General features: G+C 33.3%; 2 protein-coding genes and 1 long non-coding RNA gene across 16 annotated transcripts; 1 reads left to right on the top strand and 2 right to left on the bottom strand.

The window, feature by feature from the left end:
- The first annotated feature begins 188 nt into the window (after positions 1-188).
- Positions 189-16,012, top strand: LOC131938668 (tetratricopeptide repeat protein 19, mitochondrial). Its single transcript, XM_059296796.1, has 4 exons — positions 189-308; positions 14,024-14,219; positions 14,574-14,735; positions 15,222-16,012. The coding sequence occupies exons 1-4, from the start codon at positions 196-198 to the stop codon at positions 15,870-15,872; spliced, it is 1,122 nt and encodes a 373-aa protein (XP_059152779.1). The 5' UTR covers positions 189-195; the 3' UTR covers positions 15,873-16,012.
- On the bottom strand, positions 6,548-10,422 carry LOC131938669 (uncharacterized). Of its 13 annotated transcripts, none has more exons than XR_009386325.1 (5): positions 10,289-10,422; positions 7,763-7,880; positions 7,451-7,593; positions 7,019-7,083; positions 6,548-6,702 (listed from the first exon to the last, which is right to left on the bottom strand). It is a non-coding gene; the product is annotated as an uncharacterized LOC131938669 (long non-coding RNA). The 13 variants fall into 13 exon arrangements; XR_009386333.1 differs by lacking the exon at positions 10,289-10,422 and adding an exon at positions 10,194-10,231; XR_009386331.1 differs by lacking the exon at positions 10,289-10,422 and adding an exon at positions 10,183-10,216.
- A 72-nt stretch (positions 16,013-16,084) lies between the features above and the next one.
- LOC131938667 (coiled-coil domain-containing protein 15) lies at positions 16,085-24,280 on the bottom strand. Of its 2 annotated transcripts, none has more exons than XM_059296793.1 (11): positions 24,095-24,280; positions 20,945-21,094; positions 20,669-20,795; positions 20,120-20,178; positions 19,712-19,828; positions 19,492-19,627; positions 18,964-19,125; positions 18,405-18,588; positions 18,031-18,222; positions 17,477-17,625; positions 16,085-17,327 (listed from the first exon to the last, which is right to left on the bottom strand). In XM_059296793.1, exons 1-11 carry the CDS (start codon positions 24,266-24,268, stop codon positions 17,278-17,280), a joined length of 1,500 nt encoding a protein of 499 aa, XP_059152776.1. In that variant the 5' UTR covers positions 24,269-24,280; the 3' UTR covers positions 16,085-17,277. The 2 variants fall into 2 exon arrangements, with proteins under 2 accessions (XP_059152776.1, XP_059152778.1); XM_059296795.1 differs by having other exon boundaries at positions 20,120-20,175.
- Positions 24,281-24,506: the final 226 nt, after the last annotated feature.

Raw genomic sequence — 24,506 nt, 5'->3', positions numbered from 1 at the left:
CTTTACAGTATATTATGCAATAAATATAAATTCGAAATATATAACAAATTATCACTATAGATCTAGTATTTTTTTTAAAAACCATAACAACAGATTATAATTGTAAAAAAAGGGGTGTGTTTTATGTTGGCAATAAATTTGGAATAATAGCTTCTCCCAACTAATATTAACTCTTTAACTCTAGTGTAAACAATAATGGCGACTTCCATTGCCATGGTCATGGGTCGCAGGCTTTGCTCCAACATAAAGCTGATTCGATTTAAATTCGAACAAAAAAGTGATCGCATCAATAGAATTATTCGATTCAGGTGACTGTCATAACTCAACTATTTTCAGGTTTTGATCTAGGCCCTGTAAATTACTTTTAATAAAAGCTTATCTCAGTGCCTGACCTCTGCTTTCAAACTTTCAAAAATTTCATCATGTGATCTGATGTCTGATAGATCTAGATCTAGTAGATCAGCCGATCCTACACTATTCTCAACGAGACTGTCGTTGAGTGGCTTATCAACAGTGTCGGTATATAATAACGCTATAGATTTTTTCTCATTTGATTCTGTCGTTGAGACTCTAATTATAGTTATAAACTGTAAAAACTAGCTAACGGAATAAAACCATTTCGATTAATTAATCGCTTAAAATATTTAATATAAGAAAAATTAAACAACCATTCATTTTACAGAGCTAATAATAATTAATATTATAAAAAATGTATCTTCTGTCTTTAAAATTGAAAATTAAATTATTTTTAGCAATATAAATTAATACAGTGGATTGCTGAATTTAATTGTGATCATAGTTATGATTAATTTTAGAGATTGTATGATTAATTTATACACAATTTAGAATTACAGAATATTGATTATTCGGTATAGAAAACATTAGGGTAGAGATTACTAAACGATATAATATAGGATTATGTAATATAGAATATATTAGTATATTATTATAGAATCTATGCTATACAACAAGTAATACATGATATGATTGCAAAATAGAAAAAATACATAATATAAAGGCCCATTTTTTAATCGAATTTAAGACTCATTTCGTTTACAATATGTTATTACAAATATAAAATTGCAGAATACGTAATAGCTATTTTTATCGAATTTATACATAGAATGTGCTATATAATCTTAAGAACATGATTATGTAGTGGCGTAGGTACAAGGTGTGCCAAGGGGCTATACCCCCCCCCGATATATATATATATATATATATATATATATATATATATATATATATATATATATATATATACATATTTACTGTACTCAAGTAGTACCCCTAACCAGAGGCGTCACAAGGTTGGGGGGGGGGGGCGGGGCTGAGGACTGCGCAAGGTGGCAAAATTTCGGGGGTGACACTTGGCGAAAAATAGCAAAATATATAGAAGAAGTAAGCATTTTGCCAGTTCAATAAATGACTAATGAGAGTTAACTGTACTAATAACTGACTACAGATAAAAAAAATATACAATTAACTGTGCACGTTTAAAAACTATCATTCAGGGGGGGGGGTGAGGGGAGATGACACAAACTGCAAAATGTACAGGTGAATACATGCTTGTTGAATTTTTGGATAACAGATTTGCTAAGCGACGACCGGAGAGAAGCTGATACCAAAATCTAATAATTTACGATGAAAACGATGCTTTTTTTTCACATGAATTAATAGGTGGATTATGTGCAAAATTTGACGCCATTGGGGAAAATGGGAAGTCACCAAATGTAGCTATAAATATATATATATATATATATATATATATATATATATATATATATATATATATATATATATATGCATATGTAGAATTATTTATATTTATCTCTATGTATATATATAATGAAGTTTTGCTTGTTTGTTTGTGGGTTTGTTTATGTCCTCTATGCAGCACTACACCTTTCATCCTATGGCCATGCAACTTAAGTTAAGAATACCACTGGATATATTTCACAAGCACGGTGCCCCAGCAGGGCGCGAATCGATTCTATATATAGATCCCTATATAGGGTATATATACGTAAAAGTAGATTGCGGTTTAATCCCGTTCATCCGCTCGCCATAAAACTTCAGGGGAGGTTATTTTTTTTTAATTTTAACAGGGCGGCGCTTCTGGAGGGTGCAATTTTTCTCTACACAGTTTGTAAAAAACAAAACGGATGCTGTTTGACATCGTTTATCTGAGTGCCGTTAAACTTTCGAGAGTTAATGAAAACACTCACGAGAAGGTTTCTGCGAAAACAAAAATTAAAATTTATTATGGGCGTTTCCCTGGAGGGTGCGATTTTTGTTAATAAACGGCTTGGCGCCTGAAAATCCAGGGCCGCGATATTAAAACTGCATGGGGGCTAAGGTAAAAAAGCAACAACAGGCGCAGCCGCCGGCGCCCCGGATATTACGTAACCCGAAGCGCCCCGTGCTACCATGTGAACACTATGACGCCTACGTTCGTTTTTTTTTTTATTTATACACTAAAGACACGATGGGCAACAATTTTTGACTATATGGAATCAGGCGCGTCTGCCGGCTCCCCGGCAGGAAGCGATTTGGCGCCCTGAGATATCCTAAGGTTGTGTTAAAGAGCACTCTACAATATTGACCCTGTGGCACACGACATTCGATGACAATTCGTTTGACCCGATGCGCCACTGGCTTCGGGAGGAACACTATGAGTTTTAAAAGAGCGCCCTACAGTAGGGAAATTTTTTGTCTACTGCACCACTGGCGTGTGGTCTAGCGCCCCTGTGTGGGTCCCTCATAAACACTATTGCGCCTACGTTCGTTTTAAAGAGTGCGATACATTATGGATACAATGGGCTACTGTGTGCGGTAGAATTTGCGCCTCAACAACTATGATGAAAGCAATATAACACCGGCTTTGATTACATTTAAATTGTTTAGATTTAGAAATCAATGTCAAGCGTAAAAAAATACGTGATTGCTAATGTAATTATGGAATCCTCTTAAAATATTGCGTCATTCTGTCTTCTGAGACCGCAGCAACGCGCGGGACGGGTACGCTGGTTTAATATATATTTCTTCTATATAAATAATTCTCTTCATGGATACCATAGAAAACACCAAGCTGTAAGCGCCCCTAGCAGCCCCCTCTCTTTCTCTCTATCCCTACCACCCCCATCCCTACATGGTCTGGTGAGCTGTGGTTCAAGCTAAATGTTTACAATCGTAGAACCGGGTTTAGTGACAGCTATTAGGGGCAGATAATTTAGTTTGAAACGATTTTAAACTTAGTGGAGGTATCTCAGAGGGGGCTGCTTTCACGAGGAGGGGGGGGGGAGGATTTTTGGGAAAGGAGGGTGGGGAGGGGGGTTATCGTCCTTAACGAGCTACTGATAGTGTTTTAAAGCAAATATTTTCAGTGGCAGCATTGTTACTGTCAAATTCACAAATTATGAATTACTGAAAAGTAGAAAATGAAACAACAAAATAGCGGCGTATGATAGCGGCTCGTAAAATATAAAACACAATGTAAATACCTTTGTTATACCTACGGAAAATAATAATATGTAACATGGATTCCTGAAATTTTGCGCTGCTTTAATTTTTAACGTTGTGATCCTCCATCAACATCCATACTCTCCTTTAGTATGTTCAGGCTTTTTTTTTCATTTATTGGAAGGGATGATCGGAAAGTGTGACGACACATTTTTGCTTTCATCCGTTATTTCGGGCTTTAAAAGATTGTTTTGGTATTAATTCATTTATTAACTCAATGTTTATCGAGGTCAGTACATATTATAATAAACCGGGAGTGATCTCCCCTAAACTTTCTCGAATATTCTAATATAACACTACGGGGAATGGCAACTCGGGATATAGACATGATTTTTAATCCATTTTAAATACTTAAACTTTTTAAAATAGAATAAAACCTCGTAGAAAAAAGAATTGCACACCAAGTGAACGTCAAATAAAGATGTGCATAATAGTGCGCAACATTATTAGTACTTTATAAATTTACGTGCGTTTTTTGAGAAATCGGAAATAGCGTAAATTAGTACTTCCTGTCAACGGAAATTACTCAAAATTTGACAGAAGGTAGAGAATTAGATCTTTTACTTACATGTGAAATTTCATTTATCTATCTGCAATAGTACTCAAGTTATAGGCTTTTGAAAAATTCAAAGTAGAAAAAGTACCACTTTCTGTTATCGGAAATCACTCAAAAGTTTATACGGATCTATGATTTTGATAAAATACTTATATATGAAATTTCATCAACCTAGCTGTAACGGTACTCAAGTAATCGTGTTTACACACAGACACACACAGACACAGACATACGGACAAGATTGCAAAATTATGTTTTTCCGTATCAGTGAGGTGTAAAACGTCGAGATTTGTAAAAAATCTCGATTTTTTTTTTTGCACGATTACAAGACTTTCTCTATACTTCGTATATACGAGAAAGTAAAAATGGTGGTGTGGGGGGGGGGGGGGGGGAAGCGAAGATCTGGCTTTTTGTGAAAATTTGTTACAATTAGAGAAGGGGGGTTTGGTGCAAAATCGTCTGAAGAGTGAGTCGTGGTTAATGGGTGACCACTTTATGATTGTATATTGACGTCACCATCATTTTGGGCGGTGGCTTTATGTGACGATATGTAACGAGAAAAAAGAGGGTTGAGTTAATGGCGTAGCATTTATTTTGCATTTTTTAAGGATACAAATAATAAAAACACTGCTTATTTTGTTTTACATGTGTGACGACATTGTGTTAACCAAATGTATTGAATAGTAGGACTTACAGATTATTAGTTCTCTCCCCCCCTGAAGCAATTACCCCCTGTCATTTACCCCCCGCCAAGGAGGACATCTTCCCCCCCCCCCCCCCCCCCCCCCCCCCCCCCCCCACGCACACACCTCTTAAGGTACAGCTGGGGTTAGGGTTATGGTTAGGGTTACGGCTAGGGTTAGGGTTTGAGTTAGGGTTAGCGTTCTGGCTAAGGTTAAGATTATGGTTAGGGTTACGGTAAGGGTTAGGATTAGGGCTAGGGTTAGAGTTAGGGCTAGAGTTAGAGTTTGGGCTAGGGCTAGCGTTTGTGCTAAGGTTAGGGTTATGGTTAGCGTTAGAGTTAGGGCTAGGGTTAGAGTTAGGGCTAGAGTTAGGGTTAGCGTTCGGGCTAAGGTTAGGGTTAGCGTTAGGGCTAAGGTTAGGGCTAGGGTTAGATTCAGAATTAGAGTTAGTGTTATGGTCAGGGTTAGGATTAAGGCTAGGATTAGGGTTAGTGTTATGGTCAAGGTTAGGCTGAAACCTAAGTCTAGAGTTGGTTTTGGTTATGTGTTAAGTTTTAGGCTGAGGTGAATGCTTAGGGTTTGGTCATTTTTTTATCGATTAGGATTAAGGAAATACATAGGTATAGAGTTTGAGTTAGGATCATAACTTGAGGCCGGGGGGGGGGGGGGATTCTCCAGGGGGGTTATTGACAAGGGGTAATTGCCCCGGGGGGTAAGTACGGGAGGGGGGTCTCCTCCGGGGGGGGGGGGTAATTGACGGGGTGGGGGTAATGTCATGTAGCCAGGTCCACTATTAGAAAGCCAAGATTCCAAACTGTGTAGCCTTATGTATATAGGTAATCTAATCTCATACAAGTTCTTGAAAGCAACATCAAAGACGAGAAATAAAAAGAACCATCGTTGTCGGCTTATTTAACAGGGAAGTCTTAGTCTAAATCAATCCACGACAATGTCTTTAAGACAATAAACCTTAACTTTGCTTGAAATAACAATATCGTTCTTCATTCAGTCAAACTCAACATTATGGCTTCACTGAACTTTGTCATTGAAATGCATGTGTAGTTTGAAATGTGTGTCTGTTAAAATTGTACAGTTGATACCGAATATATCCAGCCTTTTTCTTCTTCGTTCAGCTGCTTTTCTTTCTGGATTTCTTTTCTTATCTTTTGTCAATCCAAGAACAAGTGTTGTATCCCCAAGATAGGTTGCTATCCCCAACTATAGAGCCTCATCTACACGGGAGATTGAACTCAGGACTTCTCGGTTTAGCAACCACGAACTTTACAAGTTCTTGATTTTGGTATTGGCGTGTCAGTTTTCTTCTTTATTTAGTCGACATCTAAAGTTAAACAAAAACAGTTGCCTACCTCAGCAAAAATCAATGTAGGCCAATTATGGCCAGTGTAGCAATTAGCAACATCAAAGTTGATTTGAATTCCATGCAACACTCATTCCATACTTCTCTAGTGTGGAGGTCTTGCTTATTAATATTATCCTGTTTGTTTGATACTTTTCTTTAACTTAATATTAACCATAGACACTTTTTGCCTGGAGTACAAACTGGGTTACAGTATTCTCTGGTAAACAATTAAGTTCTTTTCCAAATATATGCTCAGCTAATAGAAACAGCATTCCTAGATTATTATTTTTTTTTTTTTTTTTTTTTTTAAAGGGATTCAGCTGTTTTAATGTCAACTTGTGCTGGGAATACTATAACTACATACAACCCTTTTCAGCTTTCAATCACTTGCATCTTATGTACAAAGTATGAAAACCAAAAACATCAAATTTTGAGAAATAATTTATTTATGAAACAATTGCATATAATTATAAAGCCAAACATTAATATATCAAGATTATTGCAATTATCACCATTTGCAGATTCTTGTTTAACTATGGTAGATGGAAGTATTAGTTGCCTTTTACATCACTTTTCACTTCCTGAAACAAAACAAAATGATTTTCTTAATCATCCATCTGAAATAATAAAATTAGCAAAAAAAAAAAATCTTTAGTTTAAATTAGTTTAATACATCAAAACAAAACAAGAAAAAAGTGATTGAATGAGATGAATCATGGCATAGATATCTATAAAATTTTGCTTTAGTGATAAAGGGGGAAAAATTTAAGTTATTTTAAGTGAAACATAAGCTAGAGAAATAAACTATTAGGCCTAATTTAAATAATTTAATTCCTTTCTCCCAAAACACTACATGTATCCTTAAAAAAAGAAAACTTAAAATTTATCAATATTTACCTTGTGTATAAACTCTTCTGTACATCTACTGTATCAGCTTGACGCTCATTAGGTATGCCTAGTTCCTGTTGAGCAGTTAAGACAGATTAAGTAAATAATTCAAATTTGTAAGACAAACCACTAAATGATACTGTTTTATATATATATATATATATATATATATATATATATATATATATATATATATATATATATATATATATATATATATATATATATATATATATATATATATATATATATCCTTCCTGCAAATCAGCATATTTTGCAAAACAAATATTTAAAAAAATACATAATGATATTGTATCAATCATCACCACTGACTTGGTTTTACTAGGTAAAATATTTTTTTAAATACAATATTTATACAAATAAAAATCTATCTCAATCAACATGTTCAAAATAAACCAAAGCAAACTTGTGATAACTTACCTGATTAATGTTTGAGAGGATTCACCCAGTTCTCGCCACTGAAGCAGATTAGATGCATGTGTTATTACACTTGTGATATACTGATTGCCATTTTGTGTACTTTTAGTCCTGGAGATCTATGTTGTAGGCATAGACTGTTAAACCTGGATAGTAATATTATAGAAATAAATTATATCTAGTATAATATAAATATTTTAAAATATAAATGACACTAAATTATATTTATCATTATTGGAAATAAAAATGGTACAATTAAGTTATAAAAAAAAACAAATTATAAAATTTAAAGCAGCTTATTAATAATTGTCATACCTTTTCCTACTTTTATGTCAAATGTAAGAGGTAATAGAGAAAGAACATCTTGTGTCATTTAGTATGCTGTAGTCTTATTACTGGTAAAAATCAGATCTTCCCTTTTTTTTGGATGAACCTGTAAAAGAGAAATTACAACATGGATAAACACAATGAATATCATATCTAATCCTCAACTAGTTATCACCCCAATCCTAACCTCATTTTTTAAAACCAATTTCTAAATATGTTTTCAGAACAAATGTATGTTAAGTCTACCTATTTTAATGTTCAGAATTCTAATATTTATCAAAACTACCTCCAGTTGAAATTCAAGATACCTTTATAAAAAGTTATTATGACTTTAACTTTGTGTAGTTGTTATTTAGGCTATTTGTTTAATTTATATTATTTAAATTAATATTTCATGCCTTGTTTTAAAAAGATCTACAAGTCTACTTTTGATTTTATGGTATAATCTGATAAAAATTAGGCTGCTACATCTGAAAACTAAGGTCAATGCAAAGACTTCCAAATTAACGATAAGTAGGCTTGTATAGATATTGTATATAATTACTAGCCTAATAGTATTACTCTACGACCAATGTATAGGACTTAATGTATCAGACCTAATTCCTATAGTTAGGCCTACTAATTATTAAATAATTAATAGATCTAACAGTAGGATAATTACAATTATGGGCCTTAGCTGACATAGAGAGCTGAATACTTAACTAAACATTTTTAAAAATTATAGTAAGCTAAGTGAGTTGAATTATTTTATTTAGATAGGCCTAGGCTATAATATACTCTATAGCAGTCTATAGTGATAGTCGCAGAGTAGCGTATATCATAATAATTTCAAATTAAATCTATAAGCAACATTAAGCCTCTGCCTTGTTGCCTAATTAAAAACTAAAGCCTATTAAGCCTTTTCCTAATAAGCCTTTGGCCTAATTTAAATAACAGCCTATAGGCCCTATAATATATAAATAGGCTAAACTACTTGTAAGACCTAATAGACTAATGACTAAGAGAGTGCTAGGCCCCTTTCCGATATTATATAATAATTGCTTGATCGATATCATAATATCTAACACTGATTACATTAATTTACATAAGGCTATACCATCTTAACTATGACTAATACTTTTTCTACTAATAAAATAGGCTATCTCTAGTTTAAACTTAGGCCTAATAGTAATTATAATTAAGTAGGCCATTTTATGACATTTATAAAATTTTTAGTAGATGGCCGAGCCTTAAATTTAAATACTAAAATAGATTTAGCATACTATGCCTATTGTTGGTCTAATTAATAATTTATTTTTCATTTAGAATTTTAGATCTCCAAAAGATAGGCCTAGGTCCTAAATAAATTATTTTTATTTTATTGAGCCCGCCTTAATGTATAAGATGTGATCTGTTTTTTTAATAAAAATAACCCTACACAATACTAGTGATTTAACTAATATCTAGTACTACTTTAGGCCTATTTAATCATTTATTAGTAGGCTGAATAAAATCTAAAGCTATAAGGCCTACTTTATTACTATATTTGCCTATTATTCTATAATTAATTTATGTTTTCTTTCAATACATAGTAGATCCTGTGGTACCTCAACATTCTAGTGCCTCGACATACCAGATTTTTTAATAAGAGCAGTTGAGCGAGTAATATTTCGCTTTGAGTTACGCGCAAAATTTGAGATACCGTATTTCACAGTTCATGTAAAATGTAAAAGAAATACCCCCAAAAAGATGCAAATGATTATTTATCGCAGCTATTTAATTATAATAATAAGCGTCTTACTCATATTTGCAGCATTATGAAAGGGAGAAAGAAATAAACTTCCTAAACAAGTTTTATTTTAAGCTACCAGCACATGAAAGTGACTTAAATTAAGCATGGCAAAAAAGAAGAGAAAAGCTGTCACGAAAATTAAGCTAACGTAATAATTTTATTTAGATATCTAGTATTTATTTAGGCCTTACGTTTAAGTCTTAAGTGCAACAATGCTCAGTGAATTTTAGCCATTAATGGCATTAAGTTTAGGAATGATGTGTACTTGTGTAGCTTTAACTAATAACTTTACTTTAGTATATTTTTAGACCTAAGCCTAATCTTGTAGATATAGATCTACAAACAATTTGAAATAGAAGAGATTTAAAATTGAGTAGATCTAGACTTCTAGATCTAGATCCTAAATGCTAAAGGACAGCTATGCCACAGAAATAATTATCTTTCTATCTAGTCAATCTAGATTCTAGACTAAGTCTAGATTCTAGATCTAGCTAGTGCTACTGAAAAATTACTAGATTTTCTAGATCTAGATTCTATCATTTACTTTCGACGCACTAGGCATACTTTTAACTTTTTCTCTCTAGTCAATAATGTAGATTTCTAGATCTAAATGTAAATCCTGATCTTGTAGATTTACGTAGGTTTTACATCAGTGTAAATCGTTGATCAAGTAGATCTAGTCTAGAACTGGACTAGCTCTCGTCAAAACAAAATGGCTGGAATATTAGCTTCAAAACACCTACAGTTTATGCTTTCCTAATTGTGGAGAGCATGTTTAATTATTGTTTTATTTTCAACGACAGTGTTGACTGAGAAACCACCAAAGGGTTTTATTCTCAGCGACACAGTCGGAGAGAGGCTCAACGATTCTGTCGTTGAGATGATCCGCATGGGGTGAGTAGATCTATATATTATAATTATGTATTCAAGCTGCATTTTTAAAATCCTTTACAGTCACACACCTCTAAGTTTGTTTAAACTAAACAATAACATTTAGACATTAAGTTTTAAGGGGCCTAATTTTTTGGTAATCTATCTATCGTTTTGGGTACGTAAAATCGCGAGCGGCTATTAGTATTAATTATAAACAGCAGCCATTTGTAAAATAGAGTGACTTCCGCCTGAATCTCGCGCTCTAAGTCTATAAAAATAAAACTTTAACAAGATGGCTGCCATAGTAAATGAGCATGGTTGCATCTGTTGGAAACATCACTGGTGTTCATTTATTACTGACAAGTTTTAATTCAATTGTTTAAAAACAGGTACATAAATGAAACAAGGAAACATTTTTGTATTTTTCAAAACATAAATCCTCCTCAAAATGTGAAATAATTATTAAAATTTAAGGAGTCACCTGTTTTTCACATTACTAGTCGCGGGCGATTTTACGTACCCAAAACGATAGATTACCAATTTTTTAAATTAATTTCTTAACTATCAGAATGAATATCAGACACCGAGGCCTATAGTATAGGTTGAATTATAGATTTTTTAAAATAAAATATTCTGTTATTTCAAATACACCATTAACTTCCTTACCACTTAAGAGAACATTTGACACCACATTTAAATATCTAGCTTACTCGGTTGACGAGAAAAGAGAGAATTTGAAAATTAATCAAAAATGGAAAATGAATGACAAAACAGCGTTCTTGGCCCTCGACCGGCATAACATGACGTCGTGGACTTGGGTACACGAGCTTTTAATTCCCGCCATGGTAATTGCGTCAGCTTAGGTAATTTACTCACCGGAAAATAACAAAAAGCAACTCGTTGATAATCAAACTAGATTTAGTTATTTTATTATTTATTAAATTCTACTCCACATGATATTCATACCAATTTAAGAAGTAATGAACACCTGCATAAATCAAATGACCATAATAAATATTTTTATTTCAAATTCTAATTTTAAATAATAAATATGCTTAAAATAATATGATAGTAATAGTTATGATAGTTTATAAATACAAATACATTTTACACTCAATTCACATTATATTGAGTCAACAGCGTGGCAGCTGAGGTTCATACATCGTATTAGTGTCTTTTTTTTTACATTACATTTTTTTTTTCATCTTGAAAACATGACGTATGTGATTATTTTTTTAAAATAAAATCTCCAAACATCGTCACTCGCGTGATTGCTTGCTTACGTTTACTATCCTGTGGATGAAAAATCCCACCACGGTCGCGGGGTCACCGTGAGTTCAGCAGGCCTATAGTACACGTCATAGAATGAACACGCGTACACGAGATGGTCGGTGTCTTCACTTCTCTCTCTCTCTTCCCCCCCCCCCCCCCCCCATTTTTCAAGCAAATTGAAAAACAGACCTACTTCCCTATTATACTTCTTGTCATTTTTTTTTAAAGTTCGGTCATTTTTTTTAAAGTTCACATATCAGGCATGCTAGACAGCCAGCTGTATAAAAAAATATTTTTTTAACTAGATCTACGTCTAGCTTAAAAAAATAAATAAATAAACGCTTAAAATGCCCGTAAACAGATTATTTAGCGCCAAAAAAAAAAGGCCGCTGAACGAGCATTTTTTAAAATACGCAGCAATGAAAAAGGCTAACGGCCGATCAATTAAGTCTAAAAATCGCCCGTAATTAGGCCTAGCTCTGAAAAAGCCGACTGAACGAGCAACACTGATTATATAAACGAATAGACCACACGGCGTTGACAAGGTTAACCACCGGTCACGAATGCAGCAACTGTCGGCCCACAGTGAAGAAAAAAATCAATATACTAATAAAATTACTAATACAATAATAATGTCCATAATTTTACTTTTTCCGCACATGCTACAATTGAATTATAATTAAAATACTAGATTTAACAGTTCATTCCGTAAAAAACAAAAACTAGTTGTTTCTGTGAGGTAACTAGCGTAACAATGACGTCATGATACTAAAAATAGCGGATAGAAATGTCAGCGTGGGTACCTCATCCTCGAGTGAGATTTTGGAAAAAGTAATCAAAAATACTGTAAATATACATGATAAATATATCAATTATATATTAATGTACCGTTAGTCGAGCCGTTTTCCCCGTTAGTCTGTCGTTTTTGGCGGCGGTTCAGTTTTTACGGAGAGTGCTCCACTAGAAATCCTTACATTATTTACAACCACGAATCTTGCGATTTTTTCTGGCATTCTAAGGCATATTATCCATTTTATTAGCAATTTGCATTAAAATAATGATGAGAATTTGCGATATAAACAGTTTTTTCATTTGTCGTGGATGGGACCCCTAAAATAAACGTAGAAACCGTCAGAAAACGATGCGTGACGTTTCAGGGTCAGAGGTCTAAGCAACGCGCCAGACTACTATAGTATAGTTACACTATACTCACTATACTATACTATATATATAGTCACAATAGTGTGACTATAGACTCTTCCAAAAATAAAATAGGTGTGTTCGGTTGTTAGATCTAGTAACATTGTTGTGTAATCTCGGCTAGTTTTATAGTTAGAAATTAGGTTTGGACGTATGGTAGGGCGAGGGTTAGCATTGACATTAGCAAGCCATGTATGTATTTTAATTAACTACCAGTAGCCTAGCACCACTTTTAAAAGAAGATTCTATTATCGGAAACTGGTATAAACTGGTATGGTGATATCAAAGTCATTGCATTACCTTAATCTATCTCAGATTATAAGAATTAAGCTCTGTTAGGCTTTTATCTAGATCTCTAGTTCAAATAGGTTTCATCATTTAAAATGTAGGGACATTCTGTTTCAGCTTCTAAAATTTACAAAATACCATAAAATCATAAAAACCTTTTAGCACTTTAATGTAAAAGTAAATTAATAATTAGTACAAGTGCTTCTAAATTAAAATGAATATAGACTAAGAAATTCAGAAGTATATAATAAACCAGTGTGTATAATAAATAGTTGTTTACACTTTGCCACTTAACTCAAGACACTTCTGAGAGCAAGGCAGTGCTGCTCATTTCTCCAATTACCACAGTGGTACTAATGGGCTTTATAATTTTCACTTGGTACCTCTATGTAATTAAGTCAGGTTTTTTTTCCTTTTTTTTAACTTGTATCATAGGCTTTTTACATTAAAAATGTCTTGGGGGAAAAGTTGTATCTAGTCAATGAAAATAATAAAATGGTTTGTTAAAATTAAAACAGCAAGAATTAACTTTTTAGAATTCAAATTTGTATGTGTATCTGTGTTTCTGTTATTTTTTTTGTGGTTGTTTGTTTTTTTTGACAATATTCATTAAAGATTAGCCTTGTTACCTATGTAAAAAGGTGACAGAAGATCAGGTTAATTAGATAATGAGGTTAATCTGACCCTTGTAAGTTGTTGATTTTTTTAAAAATAATTTTAACTATTGGATGCAACATTGAAAGAAATCAGGTCAGGCCTCACAAGTGATCATTTAAATTATATTTTGTTTGTCACATTTGATGTTTATTTGGTTATGTTCTTATTGTACTCTTTGCATTATTTAGGGAGAAAAATTCTACACATAGTTTAACACTAACAGTGGCAGGAACAACTTATGGAATATCCCTTGGTTTACTTGGTTTGAATTTTGGAAAAAAGCAGGAGACTGATGCACTGACTCAGAAATACAGAGATGCCCGACTTGCACACATGAAGAGAGATCTCAAATTGGCTGATGATTTATACCATGAGTGTCTTAAAGTAAGTATTTCAAAGGTCCATTCTGTATTTTTAATTGTTAAAAATTATTTTCATCTATTAACTTAGAAATATTACACTACAATACAAGTTCCTCTGAGTATTTTTCTTACCAGTGTCTAACATAATTCTCTACTATAAAAATAATTAAGGTTATTACTATTAGTAGTATTGTAATATTAAAGTTAGTGTACAGGTTAAAGCTATTTTACTAATTGCGCTTGGGTTAGGGATAGGTTTATATTATTTTATAGCTTTATACCTGCAATCTTATGCTCCATTTCTAAGAAGATTCCATTAAAAATCATAAAATTACTAAACATAATTTTCATTACATCTTTATAAACCTCCCGTTAGCTGGCTAGTGAGCTTGCAGAAGCTAAAGAAATAACTGAGGACAAATTTGTGACGGCCCGTACTCTGATGTATGATGGCTTGGCTGATATTGCCATGCAGACAGGAGACATTGAGACAGCTGAGGTTCTGTACAAGGACACAATGAAGGGCTGTTTGCAACAGGTGGATTTGCTGTTTACTACTTGCTGTTTATATCACTTTTTTTGTTTTTTTTTATGTGAAAGTGTGTATATCTGAGTGTGGGTTTGTCTTTTATGCATTACTACACCTTCCATCCTATTTCCATGAAACTTTGGGAAGTTGATGAGAATACTCCTAGGCAGTTTTATGTGAGAAAATTTTAATTTTAGAAGGGCGGCATGCTTGCAGGGTGTGATTTGGTGCCTAGAATTCCCCATATGCTATCTTAGCACTTGGTATTCGGTGTGTGTAGGTATTCTAGTTTTAAATAAAGTTTGCAATAATTGGTAGTTTATATAGCTGAAATCCAGGAAGAAATTAATAGTGTGGTATCAAGGGTTTTTTTGTGTGGATCACTGTGTCAATTTTGGCAAATGTAACAAAAAAAACAGTTTGAGTGTAGCCTGTTAATGTTTTTGTGTGTACTCATAACTCATTTATTTTTACTTGTTCTTTCTTTTCAATAAGGGAATGGATGTAACCCACAACACAATAGTTGAGATCTCACTGAAGTTGGCCAGCATTTACGCCATCATTGGTAAGAAAGAGGAAGCAGAGGAAGGCTTTGTGTTTTGTATACAGACTCAAACCCCAAAGCTGGCAGATAAAGTTGAGAAATTGACTGAAAAGGCACCAGAGGGTGCAAAGACACCGACAATGGAATTGACTGAAACAGAAAAAGACACAGCTTCTTTACTTGGCATGGCATTGAGCAGTTATGGCAGGTTTTTGTTGTATGAAAAGAGATACACTGAAGCATTGCCTATGTTTGAGAAATCATTGATGTATGCTGAAAATGTTTTGGGCACTAATTCCAACCAGTATCTGGTTGTTTTAAATGATATTGCCACTTTGTACATTGTAACTAAAAATCTCACTGAAGCAGAAAAGCTTCTGAAAAAGGGGATTGAAATTTCTAAGAGTTCAAATTTAGGGGAAGGTGCTACACTGTTTTGTAACTTGGGTGCAATATATTTGAGGAAAGGGGAGGTAATGTCAGCCACTAGTACTTGCAAAAAAGGTCTTGATTACGCTAAAAAGTTTGACCATAAGATGGCTATAAATATGGCAGAGGCATGTCTACAGAAAGCTGCAACTCTAAACCCTCCCAAAAAATAAGTCATGTGATATTTGTATATGAAACTAACAATTTTTTAACATGTTACAATTTTTCAGCCTAATTGTTGCTGCATTAAAAAACTTATTTGAAATTTTTTTGTGGGTTCTCATTTTTATTAGATTACTTGGTGGTTATTAAACAAAATAGCCAGTAAACTTATGGCTTTCCAACCTTTCTAAAAATTATTTATCAATAAATTGTTGAAAACCTGTAATGTACAAAATATTTTATTTCAAGTATGAAAATTTTAAAATCATAAGAATTTTTAAAGTAGACTTACGATAATACAGAGTATGCATGTGTTAAATGTTTACAATATACAGACACCACACTATTTACAATCAATTTATCACAGGGGTCTCCAAACTGCGGCCCACGAGGTCCTCTCATCCGGCCCACGGAGATCTTTTTGTCCACCGAAAAACGTTTGTTGGTGATGGCTGAGGAACTTTGCCCAGAAAAATCAAAGACATGCCTGGAAGAAACTGGCCCCCGAACTGAAATTTGATAGTTAATGCTGCCCTCGGACTGAAAAGTTTGGGGACCCCTGATTTATCACAACTACACATCATATCCACATAATATAATACAGTGCTGTTGATGAGACAAAGAAACAAATAGCGAAATGGGGTAGAAGAGACCTGTTAATCACTAATGTTATTTAATTAAAGAACATTGCGCTTCTAATGTCTAGACAGGCTTAAGTCACATTACTCATGCTCTTTTAAATAATGTAAAAGAACAATGTACTTTAACATTGTATTTGTGGTGTAAAAATAGTTGTGCATGTATTATTCTTGTATAAGGCAAATTCTGACATGGATACTGTCACAACAGTATATTAAGACCTTATAGTGTAAATTGTAATATTAGAGTCTCATGGCTATATTTGCAGTGGTTCTTAACTTGTGCTCAATTGAACTCATGGGGTTCAGGGAGTTAGTCTCAAGGGTTTGTTAGAGGTCACAAGACACACGCCAGACTCCTATGCTTCACAATTGGACTTTGTCAGTGCAGACCATGGAACTTTTAAGAAGGGTTCTGTGAATGCCTGTATGAAACTTTTGGGGTTTGGTACTTCCAAAAAGGTTATGAACCACTGGTCTTTTGTATTTGAAAAAAATTTACATCTATTTTTTATTCATATTTGTCCATGAGAAATACACATTAAATGCTGCATCACCCTGTCACAACTATTTGTGAATGACAATAATTATGGAAAACCCTTAGTAAATCAGTTCATTCTTTTTATTAATGAAGAAATAACTGAAACATCCCTAGTATATCAATACACCAAAGTGTACTTGTGACTACACAGGTTTATATGATACAAGGTTTAAAAACTTTGTTTAAAATATTAGTGTAATAATACAAATTCTGTTTACAAGAGTTTTTAATGGATCTTTATTTGACTTCAGAGGATGTTAAAAGTGACTGCAGTGCTCGAGCATATGCTGTAAAGAGATTTTTTAATATATTTTAATGTGTTTTTTTTAAATAAGATGCAAATATTTAAATGGTGCAATAGCTATGGTAATGACTGATTAAATAAATTTTAATTTCTTAAAAGACTGAACTGTTTTCCAGTATTAAATTATGTTACCTCTGTGATTTTTATAGAAGAAACAGTTATTGGCGCAAGTCTCAGGGTGTGTGTCCCAAATGGTATCACCACAGGAGCACAGTGCTGGCAACTGTAGCCTCTGTCTTGACACCTTCTCAACCAAACTATGGCGCAATGCATCCAGGTACCTGTTGGCAAAGCACAGGAGTGTTACAAATGCTTAACACCAAACATTCTTCATTACTGGTCAGCACTACCGCCTTGGTAAGGGGTCATCCATTTATGACGTCCACAAATTTTGTGGATTTTCGACCCCCCCCCCCCCCCTCCCCCACAAAAATCCACTTATTTCCCTTATAAAAGTCTATACGTGTACGCTAAAGTCAATGTTTTTCAGACACCCCCCCACCCCATGTGGACGTCATAAATGGATGACCCCTAAGAACAAGGAGGTAGAGTAAGGCTTAGTGCTTTGTTTACTGACTCAAACCCCAAAGCAGGCAGACAAGGTTGGGAAACTGACTGAAAAGGCAGCCACAACACTTCAAATTTAAAACAAACTTCCATACAGGGTGACATAAAGTAAATATTACCTTTCCATTTCTCGTGCTTTCCTTATTTCATCTTTCTTTCTGTTCACCATCTCTTGGATTTGCAGCTGTTCTATTTCCTCCCTGAGTTTGGCTTCTTCAGCTGACTCCCCCTTCTCAAAGTCATCTGGCTCAAACTGTTGATGGGCTAATTCTTCCAGCTCCTGTCTGACCTCCTCCTTCTCTTTCTTGAGGCTGTAATGTGAGGAAAAATAGTTTGTTGAAAAGAGACTAACTTAGAATAAATTGTTAATGAGTTATTTGAATCCAATTTTTACATCCAGAAAGTTTGGGTATTTTTTTGTGGGAAAATATTTTCCTACAATGAAGTTTTAACCAACCTGATTATCTTATCCCTGATAATCTTTCTAACTGACCTGATAATCTTTTTTCTGTGTTCCTGTCTGCGAATGTTTTCTCTCACCGCTTCTCTCTCTCTGTCCATGAAAATCCTTCTAGAGACGGCAGTTTGTTGCTTCCTCTGCCGAGCCAAAAGTCCATTTTCTGCATCTTGTGATAAAATGGCATATAATCTTGAAGAAGAAGGTCTTTTGGAGGATCCTTGAAAGCAAAGTTAAAAATATTTATTTTTGTTTGAAGGCTTTTGGATCCAATAACAAAGTTAAAATACAATCACTCAAAGTTAACTGTTTATTAAGCTCCTCCCGCTTAACCTAACCAACAACGCTCCATTTATAAACATACAAAGCATGAAGAATTGGTAATGTAACAGTTACTTCCAATCAGATAGTTTAATTCTAGGCAAGGTGTTGTAAGCTCTAGCAGTCTAAAACTTTAGTATCATTGTTAGGATTAGTTATCAGTTGTATATTTGAGATGGTGTCATTTGGCATAATGCTAAAATTTTCAATGTTGTACTTCCCCAAAAAATAGAATCTGAAATATTAGAATGTGCATTAAATTTTCTTTACAAACCTGATCTTTTTTTAATCTTTTGCCTGACTGTTATAATCTTTGGATCAGCAAACTGAACCTTTGTACTTTCTTCATCAACGCTGTCATAATCACTGTCATAATCACTGCTAACATCTGTGTTATCTGATTCTTCAGCCTCTGTTCTCGAGTTGGGTACTTGATCTATGATGTTAAGAACAATACCATAAAATTGAATTCTAGTTTAATTTAACTTTCTTTATGGCTCTATAATGTAAAGGCAATCCTAGGTTAGTAAATGCATAATGAATTCTAGTACAATTTAACTTTATTTTATACATTGAATAACAAGATTTCCATAGAAATTCAATGGTGTGGAAGATTATAAATGACCTTTAGGAATTGTAATTTTAAAAAGCCATGCACAACTTCTAAATCTTGTTACAGCATAAAAACTTTACATCCAATTTAGAGCTAACCTATTTATTTTTTAATTACTTTAATATCAAATTGATTGAATAGTGAGTAATAGTAATGTGTGTGTAGAAATATCTAGAATAAATTACTCACCATTTTTTTTGTTCCCTGCCACCTCCAACTCAGAGTTTAACTTTTTATCCTCCTCTAACTTCTGGGTCTTCCTTTTGGACTGGCTGGTTCTGACATTCCCACCATCTACATTGACTACACTTCTCACCACAGGATTCTGATAAACGAAAATAATGTCAATGTAAAAGCGACATTCATTTACATAGTTTCCCACAAAAACATACACATAGTTTAAACAGACCTGTACAACTCTAGTTGCTTTACTACGAAGGTTATGCTTCTGACTATCTTCATTAGATTTCTGTCCAATTTTTCTTGATATCAATTGTTGACGAGCTTTGTCTGTAACCTGGTGACTCTATTAAAACAAAAAGTTCATCTATAAATAGTAAATACTCTTTATTCTTTCATCGTATATTTCAATTATTGTTAATCTTATAATTATTACGTTTGCAAACTGATATTTATTCTAACAACTTACAAAATATGGATAAAATTATCTTTTTACTACATACAGAGCTGCACTTAATTGAAATACAAGGCCTTAAAATGACACTTGTTAATCCAAAAACCTCCAAACTACATTTACTTGTATCAGCTTGTATTTTCTACAAGAGAACACATTTTTTTTTAATGTTTTAAGGCTCACCTCTTCTGTGTGGGATTGCAATGGCTGACTAGAAACTCTTTCCCAAGTTGAAACATCTTCTGTGGATAAAATAAAAATATAAGTGCTCACCCTAGACAAGACAAACCACCCCAGACAACCCACCCTAGTTGAGACAACCCACCCTAGATGAGACAACCCACCCTAGACAAGACAATACACCCTAAACAAGACAAACCACCCTAGACAAGACAATACACCCTAAACAAGATAACCCACCCTAGATGAGACAAACCATTCAAGATGAGACAACTCACACAAGACATACTCTCATACCCTTTCAATAAACTGAGATACAATTTATAACACAGGTGTTAGGTTGTTTAAGGAGTAAGAGTAATCTTTGTTAAGGGTATACACAAGAAAAACTACAAGTGAATTGCATCTTAGCTACAGTGTGAAAGTGAAGATCCATCACATAATTCTATGAACTCACTACACATTGGAAAAATCATTTTATTTTTTCTACTACCATCAAGTGATTAACTATTTTTTTTGTAGCATGCTGTATATTAACATTTTTTAAATTACCTCCATATTTTTCTAAAAGACGCTTCATAATTGCTTTATCTAGGTCTTGTCTCTGGATACATGTGTCACGTCTTGGTGCATCTCCAGTTAGTAATGATTGTTGAACAACTTTTCTTTCTCTTTCAAACTAAAAACAACAAATTATGCTTTCTAGTTAACAGCTTTGTATGTAGGTATAAATAAATTAATATGTTCTTATATGTGTATAATAGAAATATATTTACATATATTTGTATAAATCACAAATAAACACTACTGATATATACAGTTACTCACTGCTTCTTCTGCTTCTTGTATTTGTTTTTCTCGCTTTAATCGATTAGCATAATTGAGACGCTGTTTGACTTTTCTTTGGAAATCTCGCAAACAGTTTTCTTTTTCTTCTTTAATTTGTTTAATTTTCAGCTCTTCTTCTTTGGCAGCTGTCTAAAGAGATTATTGATATTTCTAATTTAAAATGTAACATAGCTGGGCATGTAGCATACAATGTTATTTGTAGTAATAAAAATTGGGTACTATTTCATAAGGTAACTTATGGTTATTGCTTGGCAATACAACGTATCCCTAAATAGTTTTCACTTTGGCAGAATTCTGATCTGATCAAACAATGGTCTGGCATTGCTTTGTACGCAGCAGGTGATGAATGAAAATCTCATCATTATTTTGATGTGAGACAATAAAGAAATAAATGACTTTCTATTTTATGCCAGTTTAGGTTAACTTTTTGTGTAAGGTACCTAGTTAAGCTTGACATTTGGCTGAAATTTGAGTCCACAAAGAATACATAACTGAGAAGTGTAAGAGTTTAACAACTATGAGGTTTACTGACACGAGGATATAAAATTAACAGATGATTCACTTATTATTATTGTCTCTCCTAGAAGAGTGGCTGTCCCCAGCTAATAAGCCTCATCTGCCCGATGATAATAATCAATATTTTATTTAATATAGTAGGCCTAATACACACGACACGTGACAATGAGATTGAGATGGCTTTTAAAATTAATTGATTCATTATATTAGGGCCTATATTATAAATTATAAGTTATTAGACCTATTCATTATGCCTAGGCTATAGTATAATATAAGTATAAGTAATATTAGTCGATCTCCTTACCAAAACCGGAAGTCAGAACCTGACCCTGAAACGTCATGCTCTTTTAGTTTTCGCATTTTAAGTGTTTTTGGGGGGTCCTATATGCAAAAAATGAAAAAAACTGCTAATCTAGCAATATCTCATCACTATTTTAATGCGAAATGCTAAGGAAATGGATACTATGGCTTAAATGCCAGAAACATTTGCGAGATATGTAGTAATAATTAATACAAGCATTTCTTATGGAGCACTCTCATTAGGAACTGAACTGCAACGAAAAACAACCGACCACCGGGCATCAGCGCTCGACAGCTCCTAGATAAATATATATTTGAGATATTTACCATGATTAATTACAATGATGCTGCTTCCCTTCTTCCAAAATCCAATTCCCCATAGAAATACCATGCCGCTGCTATTTTTAGCAACGTTACGCCATTGTTACGCTAGTTGTCAGATAGAAACAACTAATTTTTGTTTTTTGCGGAATGCACTGTTAAGTCTAGTATTTTAATTATAATTCAGTTTTAGCATGTGCAGAAATTGTGGGCATTATTATTGTATTAAAGTATTAGTAATTTTATAAGTATATTGATTTTTTTTCTTCACTGCAAGCCAAGTAGGCCGACTGCACTGTTAGTTTCATTGAACATAATTCGTGACCGGTCATTAACCTTGTTAGGCCTAATATTAATACTTCGTGGCCTACCCGACTGTATAATTTATATGAAATTATATGTAGTTTTTAATTAGGCCTTAGTATTGTATTTTAAACAATGCTCATTCCGAGCCTTTTTGTGCTAGATCTAATTAGGCCTACTGGCAATTTTTTTTTTATTTTTAGACTTGGTCAACCTCGTTAATGCTGTTGTGTTAGTTAAAAATATAGGAATTGTGTGTACAATTTATGCAGTTACTCAGTTACTACGTAGAATGATATCAATAAATGAAGTAGTAATTATTTCCTTTTAGTTTTAGCAATCTTTTGATACAAAATGTCTAATATTTTATTTTCCAATACATCGTGGTGTGTGGCAGAGTAAACAGAACGGTGCGGTAGGTGACCTAGAATCTCCGAGTTCGAATCCGACGTTAATCAGTTGTGCTTTATTTTATTGTTTCACATGGGAAATGCCACGAGCGGTTTTATTTTCTTTCTTTTTCAAAAAAAATTTTTTTGAACGAAATAATATTTTATGAAATAATTATTCAAAATTTTCCAAACATCGTCGCTCGCGAGATCGACTGCTTACATTTTCTTGTCTGCGGGAGAAAAATGTTGACACGGTCGAGGGTTCACCGTGAGTTCAGCAGGCCTACCATACATACATCACAGCATTAACTATTGCTGTTAGAGATCGTCGGTGGGCAATCCCACCCCTCCCCTCATAAACCAAGCAAATTGTAAATCAACTTAGGGTCATTTTAAGTTCACGCAAGCTTACAGGACTGTAGATTTACTACGCATAGCTGGTAAAAAAAAAAAAAAAAAAAAAAAAAGAAAACTTCGCCTAACCTAATGCTACTACAGAAGAGAATATTAATTATAGAGTATTTAATTTTAAAGTTAAAAAAAAGTTCATTTATCATCTTACCTAATAATACTGTATTGTCGTTACAGTTAGAAGGACTAGATCTAGATTTCTGTCAGATCTATTTTTAGTTTTGGATATTAATTTTATTGTCATCTTCATGGGTATTGATTGTTCAATTCATCATGGAATGCCTAATGTCTTAAATTGTACATTGTACATAGAATTTATAATAAATATGTCTGATATTTCCTTAATAAACATAATGAATATAAAGTTTTATTTCTAACAAAATGTTTTGGTTTTTTTTGGTAACTAAAATACCCAATGTTGTCGTAATTGCTATGACATCATGCTACGAATGGAAAACACAAACCAACGTAACTTTTTGATATCTTTTGATGGCGAAAAAGAGTTTCGCATTTTAAGATGTTAATAGGTCATTTTGTTTTTGTTTGTTTTCTCGGCCCCTAATTAAGCTAGACCATTAAATTTGGTCTCAAATTAACCAGTAAGTGATATGGTTTGTAATGATATATGATAAGTGACAGAAAATTTTAATTAAAAAATTGTAATAAGACAACCTAAGTAATATGCAAGTACTAAGTGAGTTACAGTGGAATATTATGTTACAAAAAAAGTAGTTACATTAATATTAACAATATTTTTATACACTGGACTCAATTAATAATTTTATTATTATTAGGCTAATATTAGGCCTATTCATTTATATTTTAATATTCAAATTCAAGCCCAAACTTGAATTTATTTAGAGTTGAAAAACAAAAAAAAACCTACTACTGCATCTTGCTGAACATCAGCATCCGCAGGCTCAACCCATGCTCCAACTGGAACTATTTCAACATTTCTATTACCCATTACATCCGATGAAATTATAGGACGCATTATTTCTCTACCACGACGAGTTTTTTCGAATCCAGACGACGGTCTGTTTCGTTGCCTTGTCGCCATTTTGACGCTTTACTCGGGTAAGCTACTCTGTCTTTAAAACAATGATAATTTCCCCTTTTTCCATGGTTGACGAATTGAATGTGAATATTATTAAAATGAAGAATTATTTCAAAAAGCTTAGAAGTTTAAATTTGGTTTTACTATTAGATTAGAGTATGCAAATAGTTATTTAATATTAGCATTTTTTAATTTCTATAATATTCTATAATAGTATCGATCTAGATCTAATTTTTTCCGA

Source organism: Physella acuta, unplaced genomic scaffold (genome assembly GCF_028476545.2).
Source record: "Physella acuta isolate Inbredline_101_S28 unplaced genomic scaffold, ASM2847654v3 ptg000255l, whole genome shotgun sequence".
NCBI lineage: Eukaryota > Metazoa > Mollusca > Gastropoda > Physidae > Physella > Physella acuta.
Note: the sequence above shows the minus strand (reverse complement) of the source record. Positions and strands in the feature narration are given on the sequence as shown.